General features: G+C 46.1%; 1 protein-coding gene across 3 annotated transcripts in view; it reads left to right on the forward strand.

The window, feature by feature from the left end:
* CAPN7 (calpain 7) overlaps nucleotides 1–22,637 on the forward strand; it is a 291,586-nt gene that overhangs the window by 226,577 nt on the left and 42,372 nt on the right. For all 3 annotated transcript variants that reach the window (XM_086942071.1, XM_086942073.1, XM_086942072.1), the window contains exon 17: nucleotides 16,126–16,271. In XM_086942071.1, the coding sequence (XP_086798197.1) occupies nucleotides 16,126–16,271 (146 nt within the window). The remainder of the gene's footprint in view (nucleotides 1–16,125; nucleotides 16,272–22,637) is intronic.

Here is a 22,637-nt window from a genome sequence, read left to right on the forward strand (position 1 = left end):
CTGTGTATGTAGTATACCTAGAGAAGTCCTGATCATGGGTAAAAGTCCTACTTTCCCTCCTTCCTCAGTTTATAAAATTGAGGCTAAAACACAGGAGACCCAAGGAAAAATGTTCTAACGGAATGGTCTTATTTACTAAGACAAATTATTGTGATCCACATAGTACACGGATGCTAGGCGCTAAACTGAGATGCTCCTGACAAATGTAGAGATTTCCTTCCTCCTGATGCTACAAAAGAATCCGAATTTAAAAGAAGGCTGTCTCCTAAAGCTCCAGTGTACTAAAGATTTAGCTGGAGCAGTATCTCAGTGAGCAAGCTGGTTTGTGTGATTAGGTTTCTAGTTTACATATATTCTCCCTGCACTATAGCATTCAGGATGGCAGATCCTTGTTTTCACCAACCAAGGTTGAAGTCTTGGAAACATGTAAACCATGAGTCTTTCAAAAACACATTAGAACAGAGGGGTGAGAGGAAATATACCCCCTTCGACCACCCGCTCAGACTTTTATCGCAAAAAGAAGGGGAAACAGTAATAAAACAAAGAGAAAGAGTGACTAAAAGTGTGTAAAGGGAAAAGCACCTTGTTTTTTAAAACTGCCCTCACCACCACAAGCTGTGTCATGCTTCATCATAGGGCTGCTAACACACCTCCGTGTTTACCCAACAACGGAGGTGGAGCAATAGGGAGGGGGAGACAATTCAACATACAGTGCAATGTTAGTGCGAACTCAAAGGTGAAGAAATAATGTGCAGGAACAGTGTGATTAAAAGCTGGTCCCAGGGGATCCTCATTACAATTTTAATATTAGGTCCCCTGTCCAGGGTTAAAAGAAAAAAGACGTGGATGCTAGGAAGGAGAACTTATTATGAGATTCCGCTTGCTCCACCCTGCTTCAATGTCGACATGTTTCATCCGGCGAATAACAGTGCCCCGGCTTTCTTCAGGACTTTCACCTTTGTGAACCTAGGTGACACCCTTAATCCTTCTACCAAATCAGAAGTGATAAAGGTAAAAAAATCACCTTTTAGAAGAGCCCTTCTCTATGTGGACGGGAACCGAGTTTATGTTAATAAAAAACTTGAAATGGCGAGGAAGGGGAACAGCTTCCTAATAACTCTCTTCTTTGCGAGGTAAGTTGTTGGTCGACTTTGTCGTCTCTCCGCTCCGCCGTGTGTAGCTTGCTGTGTGTGAGGGCAGTTTTTAAAAAACAAGGTGCTTTTCCCTTGACACAGTTTTAGTCACTCTTTCTCTTTGTTTTATTACTGTTTCCCCTTCTTTTTGTGATAAAAAAACCCATGAGTCTTTACCCCAAGTCTTGCAGTTAGTTTTGTTCCTCCAGAATGAGGTACAAACCAAACTCCCCAAAACGTTATGGCTGTTCATACTTGATAGCATACTAAAAGGAAGTACTCTGCAGAAGAGCAGATTTAGCTAGAAACAAAATTCTGCTGTGCCCGCTTCAGCTACGACACATCAGAATGTCAGTGTGAATTCCTCTTGGGAGGAAGACACTCATAATCATCTTATGAAATGCATCCTTGTACCAATAAGGATTATATTCACCCAAAATCAGGGGATGCTGACTGCGACAAAGAAGGCTTATTCCTTCACTATTTCCTCATATCTACCGAGATTTCTAGGGCCATTGTCAGAGTTCTGAAGCAAATTTTGTCGATTTCTTTTTATGAGCATAGGAGTGGAGTAGAGAGAAAGAAGAGTTGGGTTTCTACAAGTGCGCATGTTCGTGTTTGGGCTTGTCATTTTTCGGGCCAGCCCAAACATGCGCACTAGTATTAGCCTGCAGGGCTACTGCTGCACATTAGGAGAGTGAGCGAGGGTTGCTACTGGCCAGTTGCCGCACCCCCCGGTCTCCTATGGGCAAGGACAGTCCCTGCTCGAGCCAATCCTGGCGCTCTGGAGCAGCATCTGGATTGGCTGAGAGGGGTTGCCCCTCAACCACTCAACCAAATGCGCCAATGCGAACCCGGGCCAGGAGCACACAGCAGAGGCGGCGCGGTCGGACCCGGCGGTCAGATATGTTTTCTTTTTTTTTTTAAACTTTAGTTTTAAACCCCCCCGGCCCCTCACCCGAGCTCCGCCCCCTCCCCCCGTGACCCCCGCAAACCCCTTCCCCCGCGAACCCCCCGCTACCCCCTTCCCCCCTGTAACTCCCCGCAACCCCCTCCCCCGCGAGAATTTTGAACCGTGACTAGCACTCGTTTTGAGATGCAACTGTTTGCACATAGTGTGTTTTTATCAGCATTTTGTATTTTGTTAAATCAGGCATGAGGACACGGCTATTGCAAAAGCAGTTCTCCATCAAAGGTGACGTAATGAAACGTAGTAGTTGCTCTTTTTGTGTCAGTCAGAAAAAATAAAGTGCTGTTTGTAAACAGAATGCTGTCCACAGTGATGCTAGCCGTAGAGAGTTCTGCTTTTTCACCCACACACTACTGGCAATGTTTCTAAACCTTTAAACATATTTGGAATATTTTCTGTTTTTGGAGCTTAATCCTCTTCCAGATTCATGTGCATTATTATAACATCTAGTGGTTGTTTTAACTTCTGGTTTCGACCGGGTCGGGGTCGGTACGACTCACTGTCGATCGCTGGCTCACATTTCTAACACAAAAACTCATGTCATACTGTGTTAATTTAATTTTCTTCACATAAAATTAAGATGAAGGCAAGTAATTCTATTAAGCGTATCAAATTCAAATTTAAGATGTTCTCAGGCGTTTGTGTCACCACAGTAGTTATATTGAACACATTTAAAAAAGAAAAAAATAACTTAAAAAAAACCCTTCAAAACAACAAAGGTTACGTCTGTAGTCCGACTTTCTGAATCAAATGTTCTGCACTTGGATTCTGAGAAGAAAGCATTCTATTGCACTTATTTGTCCACTTGATTACTACAGAAGGTTGCGGAAGCTATTAGTGTGTGTGTGTGTGTGTGTCTGTCTGTCTGTCTGTCTGTCTGTCTGTCGTCGCTTCAGGAAGTGCCTCTGTACCGGAGTGCAAGACAAATCGTGCTTTAGAAAACTGTGTTTAGACACAGCCAGGTCTGCTAAGAACGTCATACGATCATTAATTTCTACTTTTCCCACGCTGCGAGGTATTTTATTAACGCATAAACATTATTCAAATATTATGTGTCAAATCGTGCAGAGAAAGTACGCAAATTCAAAACAAGTGCATGATTATGGGTTAATGTACTGCTTATGTTAAGCGACTTCTTCGGAGGCCACAGATGTTTGGCGGGGCTCCAATGTTGAAATGTGTGTCACTCGCTGGTTTGTGGTCTGACGAACCCCTGGCTCATGTTTTGGGGCACCAGCTTGCCTCCAGTCTTTAGTATTAGTCTGTCCTGGGTTTGGGGGATACCCGGCTCCTAGAGATTGAGGGGTAAGTGGCTTCTACTAATGCGGTGCATGGCCACTGGGAAATGCACACAAAGTTGGTTTGTCCGATGGAGGACGCTGGTTTGGCTGGATGCTGCATTGCTTTCTCTGAGGTGAGATCGGGTCATCATGCAGGGCTTGAAATGGCCGATGGCATAGAGAGACAGCACTGGTATGTTGAATGTGTGAATGTCCCTCTCACTGACGCCAATGTTGTGCTGTGAGTCCCCAGTGAACGTTTATGCACACCGGTGGCCTCGGATGATGGGGGCAGGTGTCGTCTGTTTCCCAGCCAATGAATCAGGAGTTTGTTCCCAGCTGGAGACGGGTGTTTCGGCCCGAGCTTATAATCATGGGTGTGTTTCAACCAATTGTTGTAGAATTCTTGTGCCGTAGTATGTTTGGTTGTGCTGGGTGAGCGTTCAATAGCCACTACGGTATTCTCTCCTGGGATCCAAATATGCTGGTGGGTTGGCCTTGAGGCATGCCTACATGGATTTTCTAATATTAGCTGACACTATAGAGGCTGTTTAGGCAGCAAGGATGTCTAGAGTGCTGGGGAGGTGCAATTGAGGTGATGGCACCCTTTTACTGCAAAACTGTGTTACATGCTTGTTGCTATCTAGCTGCACTCAGGGGTGGATCGGACAACCCGCTACTCCCAACATCCATTCGAAGGATCAAGTTAGTGGCAGCCGTTAGCATACACTTGTGTTGTGTATTGTTCATGTAAATGTTGAACTATATTGTTGGCAGCTCTAATGAATGTTGTACTTCACAACTTAGTGTTGTGTTGGGTTTTGGACATTGCAATTCAACTGCTTCATTCTTGTCTGTAGAATTTGGTAGTCGAGTAAAAGGGAAGTCGTACTTTTACGCTTAATCTGAGGACTGCTTGGTTGTGAATGCTGGTCTCAGAAAAACGATGTTAAGCACATTTCATTAAAGATTATTGAATATTGTTGTCTTTAAAACCTGAGACATATAAGCCCATTTTCCTGCAGTAAGCTCAAAGTCACCACTGCTGCCCGGATTCATTTAACACATCTGTGCATTGTATGTTGCAGTACATAAGGCTGCTCGCGCCAGGTGTACAGTGCTGCACACGGCGTCCTTCAGGATGACACACAGCCCTTCTGTGACTTTTTAGCTTGACCCGTAATTTTCTGTTTTAGGGGGGTCTCTGAATACAGAGGACGGGTGAGAGGACTGTGGGGGAAGTGTTAGGCTGAGGTCGAATGCAGTGATAACGAAATATACTTTAACGCCAACCACATCTGAGCAATTAAACACATTGTACTGATACGGTTGAGGTGGGTGCTTTTTTTGTTGTTGTTTTAAAGCTAGGTGAAGTCTGCTAGAAGGGTGGTGTGCATGTATTGGATGGATAAAAAGATCATAAAATTCATCTATGAAGACAGCCCTGTGTGCCTCCCAAAGTAAAATAGATTATGTGAAACAATCATCTATATACACGTTTCTTGTAATAAAGGATGTACCGCACATATGTACAGCATCCTATTTACATTCTAAAGTATGTTCAGTTTTCCTTTTCCTATCTGTTTCCAATACAGAGCCTAAGGAAGCACACGAGTACACTAAAAAACAGACCTGCAGAGCAGCATTTTGTTTGTCTCACTATTTTTGATTTGATTGTAATGTTTTCTTCACACTTGTGCTTCAAAATGCTATATTTGGACCCCCCCTTTTTTCAACAATTTGCTGTATATATGTGGTGTAAAACCCACCATTTGAATCTATTTAAAAAAAAAAAAATTCTGGACCCCTCCCCGGCACCATCCTTTTGCAGTGCGGGTTCGCATCAGGGTACAACATTTCTCGCCGCACCACTTTCAAAATCCACCAGCCGCCACTGAAGGATACTGTTTCGCATACAGCTGCCAGTTCTCTGGTCTCATCGTGCTGTGGCCTGTCCTAGTTTTTTTGCAGCGCAGAGCTGCAATGTGTGGTTGGAACCTAAAGAAGGGCTAAATTATCTGATAATAATCCATGTTCAATGTTTTACAAAACCCAATTTTTTGTTTCTTATTACTAGTCATCTATATTTTTTTTCATTTTTTCTTTTTTTATATACAGCAGCCAGACCAGAGGGCCATCGGCATAGTTTTATATGAAGAACCAGAGAGCTTCCTCCCATCAAACTTATACAATATCCATACACTTCTAAAGTTAGGGATGTAGATTAGAGAGTAAACACAACTGATTTGTATGCTTGAAGTTACAGCTGTTCTGAATTTTGCTACATTCTTTTTCAACATTCTGTTTCATATTTTTTTTAACAATAATCTAGAATCCTTAAGCAGAATGACTACCCAGCAAAATTGTGACCTGTATCTGAAAGAAACACCTAATGATAGATTCCTTACCTTAGATTTGCCCCCAGGCATCAGACTGGATCCGGAAAGTTTTTCATCAGCAGTACCCCTGCGCATTGGAATGTGTCGTTGTGTGGCTCCGCGAGCGTCGTTTGCATCGTCTGCATCGTCGTCGCCGGGATGACGTCGCTGGAGCTACTTAGACGCGCCCACTCACGCAGACGTCAGTTCGTAACATGACTTTCCACGCCAGGAACGCAGAGCCATGCAAGAAGCTGACCCCTGGTGCCTTGAAACTAGGGCCGTGAAAGGAATGACCTTAACCCTAGAAATAAGTTCGCAGAACGAGGAGGATGGGTGGGGCGGTAAGGAATCTATCACTACTAATGTTTCTTGCAGATATATCGTAACTGAAGGTAAGTAACTTGTGCATCTGAAAGAGACACGTAGTGATAGATTCCTTACCTTAGAATAGATATCCCAGCAATACCAACCCCGGTGGTGGGTCTGCGAACCAAGATCACACCAGAAAATCCTGGAGTACAGAACGGCCAAAGAAGCTGGTTCTCCGGACTCGGCGGTCCAGGCAGTAATGCTTGATAAACTTGTGCAGCGAGGCCCAAGTAGCTGCCTGACAGATGTCATGCAAGGGAACTCTCCGTCCCAAAGCAGTAGTGGCTGCCGTCGACCTGGTAGAATGGGCGCGCAGCCCCATCGGAGGCTCTTTTTTAGCCAAAGAATAACCAACCTTTATGCACAGAACACCCCACGAGAGATGGTCCGCTGGTGCACAGCTCGACCTTTCTTGGTGCCCACGTAGCCAACAAAGAGCTGGTCATCCACCCGGAACTGTTGTATGCGGTTCAGATAGAATGAGAGTGCATGTTTTGGATCCAGACGGTGGAGCCTCTGTTCCTCTTTAGAGGGATGCGGAGGCGGAAAGAATGTGGGCAAAGTGATGGCCTGCCCGATGTGAAAGGCAGTGACAACCTTTGGAAGAAAAGAAGGCCAAGTCCTTAGAACTACCTTGTCCGGATGGACAGAGAGAAAAGGAGGTTTAGAAGAAAGAGCCTGGAGCTGACTCAGTCTTCTGGCAGAGGTGATCGCCACCAGGAAAGCTGTCTTTAAAGTGAGAAGACGAAAAGGACAGTTGTGAAGTGGCTCAAAGGGAGCACACATTAGATATGTTAGGACCAGGTTCAAGTCCCACTGAGGCATTATGAAGGGAACAGGAGGGAAAAGTTGAGTTATGCCTTTTAAGAATCTATTTACAACAGGGGACTTGAAAAGGGAAGGCTGATCTAGAAGCCGTAAAAAGTATGTAATGGCCAAGAGATAGCCCTTGATAGTGCCCACAGCAGAGCCCTGCTGGGCCAAAGAAAACAGGAATAAAAGGACCTCTGAAAGAGGGGCAGAAAGGGGACCCACAGCCTTTGCTCTGCACCATGCCACAAATGTATTCCACCTGAAGGCGCATACCGTTAGTGGAGGGACGCCTGGATGCCAAGATTACATCACAAACTTCGGGAGGCAGGTCAAAAGACATCAACTGCTTCCACTCAATCTCCACGCCAGGAGGTAGAAGCTGGACAGGTTCGAGTGGAGGACCGTCCCCTGCTGCTGTGACAGAAGATCCTCCCGAAGAGGCAGTCATATTGGGGAATCGATGGCTCTGCTTAGTAGCTCGGGATACCATACTCTTCGAGCCCAGTCCGTGAGCCACCACTGCAATTGTCGCGCAGAGCCCTCCGAGATCTGGACGTGATCAGACAGGTTGCCCTGATGCTGCACCCACTGGAACTTCAGGTCCCACTGCAGAGTCCGCATATGCCATCACTTCTAATGTTTCTTACAGATATATCGTTACCAAAGGTCAGTAACTTGTGCATCTCGTCTGCCCTATCTAGTAAAACTGCTAGAAAAAACACAATCGTTTGCTATTGGCAAAAATGTATGACAAATTCTTTAAACCATTCTCTACAAGTAGGTGTTAAGGTAATGGCAGACTCTAGTAAGGTAGTGGTAGTAAGAGTTGTTGATTAACTCTTCTCTTGAACTTATCAGCAGTGTTGTATACCGATGGCCACAGTATTCTCCTGCACTGGGAATATGATAGACATGTTCAAGATGAGGCCTTTGCCTGAATCTCATCTTTCTGATGGATACTTCTAACCATATATTCCTCATCTTGTGAATATCCCCAGGCACCAGACTGAGTTCAAAGATTTTCCTCAGCAATAGGTGGCATCGGGCGGCTCAGCATCAGGTCCATCCAAGCATGGACATATCATCGGCCCATGATATTACTGCTACCTACGCTCGTCAACCTAAGTTCCTTCCTTTCTTTCTGCGCCTTGTGCGTATAGAGCTGCTGAATTAGTCCTTTAGGAATTGCCGCAAGGATCTGCACAATTCCCCTTCCAGTTCAGTATTTACCTGCTCACCATCTTTATGGAGTGGGTATTATGGTGTTCCAGTGGTGGCTAAACATCAGTGGTCTGAAACTAAATCTCTTTCAGAACCTCGTTTCGAGTAGCCCATTATCGGATGTGATAATCAGATCGCACCCGTTAAAATCCGACACTGAGGTGTTCTGAATTAACCAGTCGGAGATCATGTTCACATGTTAAGGGTTTTCGGATAATAGTATGCAGATTTTGCATGTTTGACCTGTCTAAATTCAACTAGTGAAAATGTGGAGGAGCGGTGCTAGCTGCAACACTCATAACTCCAGTATGTGCAGTAACGGAAGTTTATTGCGCATAACGGAATCTAGTAGGCAACTCATAATGAGGGCCTAGGTCTGAAATCTTCTCAACAAAGAGTACAGTGAATGCTGGCATACTGTACTTCAGCCAATATCTGTGAGTACTACCCCAACTCATGTGAAGTTAATAATTTTGGGGTACTTTTACACACTGAACTTTTCTGAACTTTGCAGATTTTGGCAATGACTAAAGCTTGTTTCTATCAGCTAAGATGCAGGAGACATGTAGTTTGAGGCAATTGCTTCGAAAGGTTCAAGGTTTGCACTGGCTTCATTTCCAGTCCATAAAGGAATCCCATTTTAGAAGTTGCATACAATAGGCACCATGTCTCAGCTTCCTAACCAGTGTTAGACTTGGCACCATTGGCGTGAGTCTCCCTTCCACTTTTTGCTGTTGCCGCATCTGTTTTTGTTGGTCTAGATGCTTTGGCCACTTTGCCACTGCTGATCAGTGCCAAAGTGCAAGTGCTCCCTATTGTAAAATGATGTAATGGATTAGTCGTTCCATGATTGGTTATTTGATATACTTGTCAGACCCTAGCACAGTGCACCATCTGTGCCCAGGGCCTATAAATCGAATGCTGCTGGTGGGCTTACAGCACTAATTGTGCCACCCACAGAAGCAGCTTGTAAAATATGGCTCAGGCCTGCCCTTGCAGAGCCTGTGTGCAGTCTGGGACTGCCATGTGGACTTGCAAGTGCACCCACCGCCGTCACATCACCGGAAAAGCTCGTCTCGGGGCCTGTGGCGGCTCCCAAGTGCAGCGATTTCGCCGCACGGCCGTCGGGCGTGCACGCATCGCATCAAAGACGCCATTTTGTCGCATCACACCGGATCGTCGCATCGCATTGAGCCCCCATCTTGTCACGTCGTAACCAGAGCACAGTAAGAAACCGATGCATCACCTCTTTTCCGGTAAGGAACCGTCGCATCACCTCCCTTGCACTGCAGTAAGGAACAACGCATCACCTTCCCCGAAGCAAGGAACCAACGCATCACCTTCTCTGTGACCCTTTTGTTTGTTTTGCATGACGCATCCAAGGTACTTTGAGGGTATAGTGGCGCTTTTACCATCTACATTGAACCAAGCTCTTTATACCATTTTAAAGTGTTATTTTTGATTACAGTATTGTGATTTTTGTCGTTTGGTCTTGTGTCAAGTCTAGTAAGATTACTTATTTTTCTAAACTGGTGTGGTGTCCATTTGTAGTGTTTTCATTGTATTACTGTATGTGTTCACAAATGCTTTACACACTGCCTCTGAGATATGCCTGTCTGTTTGTGCCAAGCTACCAAGGGGGTGAGCAGTGGTAATTCATGAGTATATCCACCTTTCCCTGACTAGAAGCAAGGGTCCCTATTTGGACAAAGGTATATACTATTGCCAACTAGAGACCCTCATTTCTTACAACCAGTAATCTTTGCCTATTCTCTTCGGTAACCACGCTTTACCATAACACTCAAATTCCTATTACCTTCCCATCATTTATTCGGTGCATGGAAGGTGTAAGCTCCTGTCTAGTTCCATGTTTCAAACTCAACAGGCATTGGCAAAGTCAAGAGGGTGCTTTTTTTGTACTCATGCAGTGGCAAAGGCCATAGGTTTGGCTCTTTGTTATAGCAAATGTTTGTAAGTAGGTGGGCGAGTTTGTGTGCATTGCTGCCAGCTGGGGAGGTAAGAAAATAATATAATGATGTAAACAGTCGTGATTAGAGTAGGCACCATACATAAAATTGCCAAGTGCATTCGATCTCCATGGCAAGACAAACACATTACAAACAGCCACACAGCCGGAAGGCACTTCTAGTTAATATGATGTATCTTTAGAAGTGAAATCTATGCTGGGTAGGAAGCGCTTCACTTTAGATTACCAAGGTGACCCGGGAAGTTGGCCCTATGTAACTGCTTTTGTCATAATACGTCACCTGTCCAGACCGAGGCAGAAATCCTGCATAAAAGCACCATCCCTGTGCATCTGAGCTGCATGTTATTGATGAAAGTAACAGCACAAGTGGAATAGTATATCACTATGTGCATTTGTGTGACAAAGTCCACTCTTTCTGCATGGTTGCCCCCACTCTTGGCTGCTGAGTTGCTGATGTACTTTGACTAAATGTGCCCTGGGCTCCTGCTAATCAGGTACCCAGGGCCCATGTTCTTTCCCTAAAACTGCAATGAAGCCTAAACCCAATGTGCATCTCTGGCCACAGGTCAGCCCCTGGTAAATGGTACCGCAGGCCCCCAGGGCACTGTGATGAGAGAAGGCCTCTAAGGGCTGCAGCATTTATTGTGCCACTCTTAAGAGGTCCTGTACCATTCCATTCACACACTGCCTTTGCAGGTTGTGTGTTTTGGTGCAGAACAAAGTGAAGAGTCGACATGGCACACATCCCTGTGTGCCATGCCTACAACCCACTGCCCTGGCATAGATCAGTCACCTCTCTAGTTGAGTGCACTATACCAGTGGTGAGGGCACAGGTGCATGAGCCCTGTACCCCTACAGTGTCTAAGTTTGTCATTACGAACTTCATAGCACCGTAATGGCTACTCTGAAAACTGAGAGTATGGTATCAGCACATTAAACCCACACTGATGCCATTGTGGGATTTAATGAAGAATGCACACAGAGGGCATCTTAGAGATGCTCCCTGAAAACGAAACTACCACTATGTCCAGGCTGAGTGGCTGCATTCAGCTGCCACCACCAGACATGTTTCTGGACTCCTGGGTCGAGAGCCTGCTGCTCTCTGGGGACTGAAACAATGCACATCCAGGGATGAGGTGCCAGGCCTCCTTCCCCAGGATGGGCAGGCTTCACGAAGGGAAAGCTTCAAAGGCTTGCTGCCTTGGGGTTTTCTCTCTTCTTTGCTTCTCTTTTCCTTTTTTGTTGCACTCTTCTATCTATGGTGTGATGTTTCTGATTTCCTCAGTTTCTCCCCTTCCTCGTCGTTTCTCCTCTTCCTCATTCTTCTTTCTTGTTCACTCGTTTTTTTAATATAGAAGAAAGGGGAAAATGTTGTATCTTGACTCTAATGTTATTCTTGCCCTGCCAATGGAATCGTTCTGTAATGACATAACATGGAATGTTTGGGTCAAATAGACAGTTGGCTGGGCTGAGCGGCAAGCTGGCTGCTCCTGGTGGGGGTTCTTCATTTGGTCCTGATATCGTCTTGATTTGGTCTTGACTCAATCTTCTTGTGATCTTGTAACTATCTTGAATAAACCTCTCTGAACCACTTCTACCTGTGTGGACTTGATCACTACAATAACATTGACTGTTTTTCTTGGAAAAGTTTCTAAGTGTGGAGTTTGAAAACCTAAAGAAATCCTTTAAAATTGCACTAACAAAAACGATTTTACTTACCTGTTTGCTGGAAATGTCCCAGAGTAGTATCAAGGTATACTATTCTGAGTAAGAAAAGTAATCTCAAAAGTAACTTACCTGTAATTTTACTGAAAAGCCCATTCAAGTCAATGTACTGTATTTACAAAGTAACGCATTTTTCTAAAACCATACTGTAAGTCAAAACAAAGTGCATTTACTATTGCAAATCCAAACTGTATTACAAGTGTATATTTACTGCATAGTACTTATCACTTACATGTGCCAGGCTTGCTTGGTTCTATAAAATAAAATACCTAAAATAATATTTTTATACAAAAAAAATTGGCCTGAAGTTCCGTCTTTGAGTGTGTGAATTAATTTGCTGACTGAGTTTGTACAACAAATGCTTAACACTGTCCTCTGATACTGCATTACTGCTCGACCACACTACCACAAATAGAGAGTGAGGTGCTATCTAACTTTACCTCTGCCTACCTTTGGGGTTCCACTGGGCTCTGTGCACACTATACCTCACTTTGGTATAGTATATACAGAGGTAGCTTCCTACAACTAATAAGTGAAATCCGTGTTGAGTAGAGAGTGCTGCAGTTTCCCTTACATTCATGAAAACAAAACTAAATACGAAGCATATGTGGCACCCATGCTCTCAGTTGCTCGTCACCATAGAGAGGTGGGTGTTCGAGCATATGACTGTTTCAGCAGTCATACGTAAAAGTACCATCTGTGCATTCGATCCCATGTCCCTCCAAGCACAGTACATCAGGTGCACGGGTTACTGTTCAAAGTGAAGGGCATGTCTCATACAGAGCGCTTCAGTTTACTTTTCTAAGGTGCGTTGTAACACCACAATTGCATTTTAACCACATGCTGCACGCACAATCAGCCCTTCGATGCTCCTTTCACCGTCATTTATAGCAGTGCCTTCCATGGCTTCTCATTGTACCAAACATAGGGGGCATATTATCAACAAATAGCGATATTTATCGCTAAGTAGGCTTAGCAGCAATTTTTTTTAGCGCTGCGCATTACCGGATTTTATCGCTGTGATAACGTGCTATTAGCAACGTTTATCTCAAAGCGATAACATTTCCGGCAATAGCGGCGACATACATGAATATAGCTGAGAATACAGCGATATTCACGCATTATCGCTAACAGGGTCTTAGCCATTACATCCACCTCCATTTGGATATAATGGCTAAGAACTGGTCTGAGCAGGCGTTAGTTTTTGGAGATATTCGCGCTTAGCGCAAATATTTCCATCGCTACGCCTGTGTTGGTAATAGGCGATAGCGATGTTAGCGACTACTTTCATTCGCTAACAGGTTGGGTACGCCCACTTTGCATGTCATTAGCAATAAATATCGCTGACATGCAAAGCGGGCCCAAGACCGCTCGCTATCGCCTACAAGCTGTCGCTAACTGCTGTTAGCGACAGCTTCCTAATAGGGCCGTAAAATTATCGCCGCTTAGCGGCGATAATTTCCTATCGCCCCCCTTGATAATACACCCCATAGTACCCAAAAGTCGCGTTATTTATTGGTGCAGCCAATCCCCATCAAAACACAGTAAGTAAGAAGCACAAGAAAGCAGCAAAAAAGCCAAACTCCTAACAAAAATAATATTTCCTACATCGCTGTACTGCATGTCCGTACATACCTTTTAGGAAACCATCAAAAATACAAAAGTAAAAGCACAGAAACAAAAAGAAGTGGACATTTATATTGTCCCAAAATAAGCCAACAATTATAGAACTGTGTTTTAAGTTTATAAAACTGCGCAATACAAACGAAAAATACTTGGCACAAACTGTATTTGTCCTCCTCACCCCCTGAAGCGCCAGTACCACAAAACATGTACACATCTGCGAAATGCCGGCCATGAAGCAAGCGCGAAGAGACATGCCTGAAGCTCTTTCTGTAACTTCTTTTACGTTGAATAGTGTGGGCTGCGGATTGTTGAGGGTCGCGTGGTTTCTATTCTGGTGACCTGAGGTCCTTCCAGGAAAAAACAACTGGAGGAATCCCATAAACCCAGTGGAGACCCGGGTAATGTGGTAGGAAACAACAGTGAGTCAACTGGTGATATTTGAAGGACTTGCCAGCAGCTAAAGCAGTTTGCAATGCTCCCTCCAACAGGCCATCTGTTATTACGGTAGAAGCTGAAGACAAGCCTTAATTCAAGCTTTTCTGTAGGCATACATTTGCTTTACATTGTCCCAGCTCGGTTTCCACAGCACCAAGAGGCGCTCATTGAGTGCGAGTGATGAGTGATGAATGGTCAGATAGAAAGGTAACTAGGGGGGCTGCTCTGCAACTCACATCCTCATGATGCTGTTGACTGAAGCGGTTATCATGGTATAATCTGTGTGCGTCGGTACTCACTGCACCATCTGATAAACAAAAGAAGTTCAGAGGAGGAGGTGTAGCACGAGGGGTTTGAGACCATTTGAATTTGAATTTGAATTTAAAATTATTTATATAGCGCACGTTCACCAGCGGTTTCATGGCGCTGCAACTGACAGATATCTGGGCGGGAGTGGCAGAAGCTAAGTTAAAAGGGAACAGAACTGCTAGTAGACTAATTAAAAAATTTAGTGAACAAATGAGCTTTGAGCTGTTTCCGGAATTGCTGATAGAGAGTTAAGGCTCTAAGCTCTAGAGGCAGGGAATTCCAAAAGAGTGGAGCAAGGGTCGCAAATTTCGATATTCCCCATTTCTTCCTCCAGAACCGTGGGACTGTGAGAAGGGATTGAGTGGATGAGCGCAGTTCCCTAGTAGGAACATAGGGGATAATCTCAGATGAGATAAAAGCTGGTGCCGTGCCCAGTCGAGCTTGAAAGGTGAGAGAGGCAAGCTTAAACTGGACACGTTCACGGACTGGGAGCCAATGTAGAGACTTGAGGAGGGGAGTGACGTGGTGGAACTTTGGCAATTTAAACACCAGGCGCGCCGCCTGGTTCTAGATCTGCTGCAAACGCCTTAAGCTATATGCAGGTATACTTGCATATAGGGCGTTGCCGTAATCCAGGCGGGAGATGACCATTGCCAGGGTGATCAGTTTCAGAGCGTCAAAAGAAAAGAAACGGGACACCTTGCGTATAGTGCGCAGTGAAAGAAAAGAAGAAGACACCACAGAACTAACCTGGGAGTGAAGGGTGAGCTGGGAATTGAGTTTAATGCCTAATGTTTTTACTGAGGTAGAGGGGACAGGTGGAGAGCCTAGGTAAGGGGGCCAAAACAAAGAAGACCAGGGACTGGATGAACCACCTGTCAACACCAGCTCAGTCTTGTCTGGGTTGAGTTTCAGATGGTTGTGGTTCATCCAGTCCCGGATATGAATCATAATAGATTGGAAATTAAGAACAGAAGCAGGGGAAGAAGACAGATTAAAGACGAGTTGGAGGTCATCCGCATAATTATATACGGTGACCTCCATTTGCTGCAGTGAAAAAATAAGAGGGGCGATGTAAAGATTAAACAGAAGAGGTGAAAGGGAGGAGCCTTGGGGAACCCCGCACTGAACTTTCCGGAAGTCCGCAGAAAAATCACCCAGGCGAACCACCTGGGTGCGGTCCCTCAGGAAGGAGGATAACCATACCAGGGCGGTACCCCCGATCCCCGCCGCCTTGACACGGGAAAGCAAGATGGTGTGATCAACCGTGTCAAAGGCGGCTGAGAGATCGAGGAGAACCAAGGCCTAGGTCTGGTTAGTATCCATTCCCTCCCTGAGGTTGTCAAGGACCGAAAGTACTATGGACTCCTTAGAGTGTGCGGGGCGGAAACCGGCCTGGCGGGGTGCTAGAACCCTGTACTTCTCCACAAAAGAGCTCAAAGCGCAGGTGACATGGCGCTCGAGCACTTTTGCCAAGAATGGCAGGAGGGAGATGGGGCCTTTATTGTGTAGTAACGCACGGATGGTGTAACCTACTTGTGAGAAGAAGCTTCTGTACCTTAGCCCAGCATGTGTTTCTACATCATACAGAATTTATTAATAAATGCACAACCTGTTTCTTCATGAATTGTTTGGTGAATGTCACCTTTTTATTAATTTGCTCCTGGTTGAAGAGGATTTTGGAGAGGCGGCAGGGAGTCAGGTAGATTTCCAGGTGATGGAAAAGATCTGACATGAACATGTGCATTTTAATAAATGTGATGTGTTTTGCCATGTATTCCACATTCCTTTTAATGCCCATCCCTCCTGTTTATAGTTTCATTATTAAATGGCATGCAGTGTGTGTGAAAATAAATATTCTTGTGTTTCCTTCCAGCTGACCCCCCTCCGTACATTGATGGAATTCGCATAAACAGCCCCCACTATCTTACCAAGATGAAGCTGACCACCCCCGGCACCCACACATTCACACTGGTGGTGTCTCAGTACGAGAAACAGAACAACATCCACTACACCATCCGGGTATGTACCTGCTGATCTCTAAACTTGTGAGTCAACATTTGGTGGTTGCTTTAATCCTCTTTCAAAATGGGTTCACCTCTTTACTTTGTTCTAGAAAGCAAGATGTATTGTTAACGTATTTGTAAAATGACTAGCCTGTTAATTGAAAATGTATGAATACTTTTTATTCTGATATATCTTTAAACTTTGGTTTATTCCGGTGAGAATTATGCATACCGCGATGGAAATGACACTACGGGAAGTGAATATGTCTCAAAATCACCCAGGAAAGGCTACATCTAATCATCCCAGACTAAGGATTACACAGTTCTGTAAATGTAGCCCAATGACACCTGGATAACTATAAAACATTCGCCTTACTCAAAGAGCGGTATAATTCCGCTTCATGGGCGTCCTGGTTCCAAGGGCGATGCTCACGTTACCTGGAGAGTGAAAGCAAAAGCGGGCGCAAAACGCGGTGAGGGCCGAGGTTGGCCCTAAAAAAGAACTATTTTGAGTTTGAGGGACACTTCCCGTAGTGTCATTTCCACCGCGGTATGCATAATTCTCACCGCCCATGCAATCTCCCGTTTTATCCATAAAACCCCTCCGTTTTTAAAGCCAGGCCTTTTTCAATATCTGAGGGCTAATATCACAATCAAACAGTCTGTTGAGAGCAGCACCGGCACTGGGGTCCGGCATTAATCTCGGTGGCCCGGTACACCCATAGTGTGGCAGCTAGCACTGATGACAGTGACTTAGTTTGTCTGCCAACTACCCCCAGGGGCACTCTCTATCTATATGTTATATGTACAACAATTGTTTGTCTTTTGTAATGTGATCCGAACCACCCTTTTCCTCAAATCTTTCTTTACAGGTTTTTCTTCCAGACTGGGGAGAAGACAACATTTTGTAAAGGAACACAAGTTTGTGTTTCCACCTTTTTATTGACCGTGGGTAGGGCGCGCCTTAGCGTGTGCGTACCACCCAGGTCATTTTCACTGGTCCTGACGAAAACCCACAATCGCAAGATGGTTGAAACATGTAGACCTGTATTTTAAATCACATAGCACACGTCGCCATTTTACAACACTACACGTTTTGAACACCGGAGTCTACCTAACTAGACATAGGTGTCACAGTTCTTTTATTAGGGTGTCCAGTCACTCAGGAATAAAGTCTTGTAGTGAGTAGTATTGGCCCCTTTTTAAACCACGTATCACTTTTAATATCACTGCACATATAAGAAAGAAAAAATACCCGCTCCACTGTTATCAGGTGTCGAAGCACACCCTGTTGGCACTCGGCCTTCGGGGTGGGACCCCAATGATGAAGCATGTCACCAACTAGGTTGGTGAGTGAGTGGTCTTCTTAAAGGACATGCTTTGTCCTGCGTAAAGGTTGGGCACATAGTGCTAGATTAAGCCTTAGGCACAGAGACTTTCTCTGTCACGCCTTCAGGGGGTACTCCTCCATCTGTTGTGTTAAATTCTCAAGAAGGGGACCAGGAGTTCCTACCTTACATTCCTGTAAAACACCCTCACTCTCTCTTGTTGTTTTGCAGTAAATTAGGCAGCGCACAGCTGCGAGAGTCACACATAGCCATTACACGCTTTTTTCTTGGCACTATCCGCAACCATGAGCGAGAACCAAGGCCTCTCCTACACCTCTGAGGAGGTGGAGGAAATCATGGGAGATTTATCTATATTCGCGGACGCGAACATAGCACAGAGCTATTCACAAACCACGGACTGGGAGAACTTAACAGAGTTGAAACGGAGTAGGTTCAGAACCATCCTACATGGCACTATTCTGAAACAATACCTTAGCAAGAATATGGCACCTAAGGGTTTACTAGTAACAAATGCACCCCGCATCTTCCTGGAGAATGCTACCTTCCGAAAGGACTGGGCCGCAATAGCGTGGCACTGCACGCATGACTGGATAGTTCTCATTCTGAAGACTGCCCTAAGACTGTCTGAAAAAATACAAGTGGAAATCCAACTAGCCGAGGGCCACATAAAAACCATCATTACCGGTTACAAGAAGAAACTTGACGAGCTGAACAGGGAAATTAATGATTACAAGGATAATCTGATGCAGCAGAAAGTGCAAAAATTTCAGAAAGATCTGAAAAGATTCTCCATGGTAAAAGCCTACCCCTACTCAGATCCGGAATATGTACCACCTTTAAAGGCAGATGACAATTCGGATGCCTCAAGCAATGCCTCAAGCAACGCCTCCAATGCAAGCAGCAACTCAAGCATTGGGAGCACAAAACAAAGAGGAAGAGGACGAGGAAGGATGCAAAGCAACAGGCCACCCTTTAACCCTATACCCATGCAAGGCTATCCGGGTCCTTTCAACCACCTTTCAGAAACAACTAGAGAGTATCTCAAACTACAAAAAATAGAACTAGAGGGTAAGAAGAGGTAAGACAACCTATCACTACCACCACCACCCGTAAGTGCACTAAGCCAACAAAGACTGTGTCAATTTGGAATAAAGGTAGTGAATTCCTAGTGAGGAAAAAGGAACCCTCCGGCACCCACACACGGTCGGTAGCCGTTTGTCTTCATTGGGTTCCAGTTTTTAGTCAGTGCAAAAGTATGACATAAAGGTGCAAGTTAAAATGAGTATAGACCACTCCCCCTGCCAACACTTTTAATAGAGGGGTGATTCGAACTCAATTAAAAACAAAGTGAAAGAATCTGACACATAAGGGTTAAGTCAGTTTGAACCCACTGTCCTAAAAAAGGGGGGTCGACATGTTTCAGCTAAAGAGTCCTTATCGACTCAGCATTCCTCAGGACCAATAATATTTTTTCTCACCTTGCGGGAGGCACACACTAAGGAACATACTCACACTTGGTGGAAAATTGTTCGTTAATGCGCGTTTACCAACTTGGAATCGCTGCACGCCCTCTAATCTCTGAGGGAAATGGAATTCGGTTTATTTTTCAACCATCTTCCTTAGCGCATGGAAGGAGAAAAACCTCCACCTTCAGGATTCGATTTATCCTGTAGCCCAACTTCCTGAGCACGTGGTGGGGGAAAAAACTCTTCACGCCAGCCTTGAATCACTGGCGACTCCCCGCTTGTCCACCTACACTGTTTCTCTTCCACGGCCCGTATCCTTTCAACCACCCCCAGAATTTTCAGATGTATGGATTACAACCACCATTCCAACAACCCTTCTACCCACCAAACACCTACAGACCGCCTTTTTTAGCCAGGAGCGGAAGGGGAAGGGGAAGAAGAAGAACTGGCAACCAAGTGCACTGGGGAACGGAGGAGCCGGACACGAATCAACCACGGAGCAAGACTCCACAGGCAGGGCCCAGCGGCCGGAGAACCTAGTCACTAATCTAACCACAAGACCCCTGTCCAAGGATGAGGGACAAGTATTGAATAAAGGCCTCTGGTTTGTCCCAACGGCCAACCTGGATAAATTCAATCTCCAGTGTGAGCTTTCGTCCTTTTTTAGGAAACTAAAATTTAAAGCGTTTTTTTAAAAGAGGGTTGAGATGACTACCAACGATGACCCGAACGAAACCGGCCTACGAACCAAGTCAACCTTTATGCCACCACTACACACGATCCCGGTGGAGGTAACCACTTTTGAGCAAGCTGTCTTCAACGATGTTGAGACGCTGACCCCGAGAAAAATGTTCACGAATTTGACCAGGCATGAGAGAATCGCCCTGGAGAACCTCAGGGACTGTGATACCATCGTGGTAAAACCCGCGGATAAAGGCGGCGGAGTGGTGGTACTAGACAAGTCAGCATATCAAACTGAATGCCAAAGGCTGCTCTCAGATGAGATGAACTACCGAAGACTACCAAGTGACCCTACAGAGGATCTACGCAGCGAGATAAAATCGCTAGTAGAATATGGGGAAGCAGAAGGATATATCTCTAAGCAAGAGGCTGATTTTTTGTGCAATAGCGAAGGAAGAACACCATACTTTTACACACTCCCGAAGATGCACAAGAACAAACTCCCCCCGCCCGGAAGACCAATAGTTTCCGGCCTGGGTTCACTGCTGGAACCCCTGTCCCGCTTCTGCGACGGCTTCTTCAAGAAACTGGTGCAGAAAACCAGCACATACCTTCAGGACACCAAGAGCTTGTTACAACTACTCAACGATCTCACTGTGGACAACAACAACATCCTGGTGAGTTTCGATATTGAGAGTCTATATACAAGCATTCCCCAGGATGCAACGTTGGAGGTCCTGGAAAAAGCTCTAGCGAATGAGGAATGGACTTCCAGAACCCCAAGACATTTCATACAAGAGTGTGCGAGGTTGGCCCTAAAAACGAACTATTCTGAAGATCCTATCCCTCAACGTTACGGGTCTTAACTCGCCTAATAAGCGCAAGCAGGTGTGGCACTATCTTTCCCGCCAGAACCCGGATATTATACTCCTACTGGAGACCCATCTTCTCCAGGCAGACACTGCGCGCATGGCTTACCCAAAGTACCCTTTGCAATTTTGGGAGGCTGCTGACACCAAGACAGCGGGGGTGGCGATATTGTGCAGGGCTGGCATCAGGCGGGGTGCAGACAGGCCTTTCAAAAGTGGCGATGGGCGCTTTCTCAGAGTGGCAGTGGAGGTGGGACGGAGGCGCCTCACCCTGTGTAACATCTATGCTCCCAATCAGGCGCAGGACCGATACCTTAGGGACCTCTTGAGAGAGCACGTGCCGTGGAACGGTTCATCGCTCATTGTAGGAGGAGACCTGAATTTGGTGTGGGACCCAAGGCTAGATAGGAGCGAGGGCTCATTTAGCGGTACTGGGGCGTTGTCCTCGGAACTATGTAAGCGATTCACAGACCTGGGGGTCTTTGATTCATGGCGGTACTTCTCCCCGGATAAAAGGGAAAATTCATACTATTCTCATGCCCATCGTTCCTATTCTCGTATCGACTTCTTGTTCATATCCCCTGATCTTTCCTGCGATGTTCTGGGGGTGGAGATGTCGGACATCTCGATCTCGGATCACGCTCACGTGGAATTGCTCCTGCAAGACCCGGCGGCTGGCCCCCCTAGAGAGAGGAGATGGCATCTCCCGCCAAGTATCCTGCGAGATGCGGCGGATGTTGAGGACATACGGGAGGCCATAATTTCCTATTTCAAGCGTAACGACATACCGGAGACGCCCTTCCCGGTGGTATGGGACGCCTTCAAGGCAACGATACGGGCCACATTACATCCCCCTCTATAGCAAGAGCACGCGAGGCGCGAGCATTTGAAGACAAATTGACAGAGGACTTGCGGGAGGCCGAGGTGCGTGACCAGGGCGTCTCGACCCAGAAGTCAAGGAGACACCTGGCCAACCTTAGGGGTCAGCTCAGGCTGCTGCGAGCCAATAGGGCTGAATCCTCCATAGTGGCATTGAAGCAAAAGTACGACGAGGGTGGTGATAAGGTGAGGAGAATGCTAGCGAGGCGGTTGAGGGCCAGGGCTGCAAAGGCCCACATAGCCAACGTACAGCTACCCAATGGAACTAGGGTTGCGGCAGCTAAAGCTAAATGCGAAGCCTTCAAAGATTACTACGAATCCCTCTACACGGAGGAGAGTCCCCCTCGGAGCTCGTAGAGGAAGTGGTGGGGAGTTATGGTGGCGCGAAGCTCCATCCCCACTTTGCTCAACTCATGGAAGAGGCGATCACGCATGAGGAGATAACATCTGCGGTGCGGGAGCTGCACCTGGTGAAGACTCCTGGGCCTGATGGCCTTCCATTATCCTTTTATCAAGTATTCCAGGCACAGCTGGGCCCCCACTTGCTCCGGCTGTTTAACTCCTTCACAGAGGAACGAGGCCCGTCCCTAGACATGGGAATGGCTGAGATTGCTCTGATACTGAAGACTGGGAAGGACCCGGCCATGTGCTCGTCCTACCGCCCGATTGCCCTATTAAATACTGATTTTAAAATCTATACGAAAATACTGGCGAAACGTCTGGACCCTCACATGCAGGGCCTGGTTGACCCTGACCAAGTGGGCTTTATCCGGGACGTCAGGGGGCTGACAACGTACGAAAAGTGGCGTACCTTGTGGCAAGGCTCACCACTGGCGGATCCGGGCCTGCCTCCTCTCCTTGGATGCCGAGAAGGCATTCGACCGCGTGGACTGGTCCTTCCTCACAGCAGTCCTCCATAAGATAGGGCTCGGTCCCAAAATGGTCACTAGAATCATGGCGCCCTACATTGCGCCACGGGCCAGGATCAGAGTGAACGGGCAACTCACGGAGCCATTCGCCATAGGCAGAGGGACCAGGCAAGGGTGTCCGCTCTCGCCTCTCTTATTTGACTTGGCGATCAAACCGTTGGCTGATATGATTCGCCGGGCCCCTGACATACATGGTATCCCGTTAGGGG

Source organism: Lissotriton vulgaris, chromosome 10 (assembly GCF_964263255.1).
Source record: "Lissotriton vulgaris chromosome 10, aLisVul1.2, whole genome shotgun sequence".
NCBI classification, from domain to species: Eukaryota; Metazoa; Chordata; class Amphibia; order Caudata; family Salamandridae; genus Lissotriton; species Lissotriton vulgaris.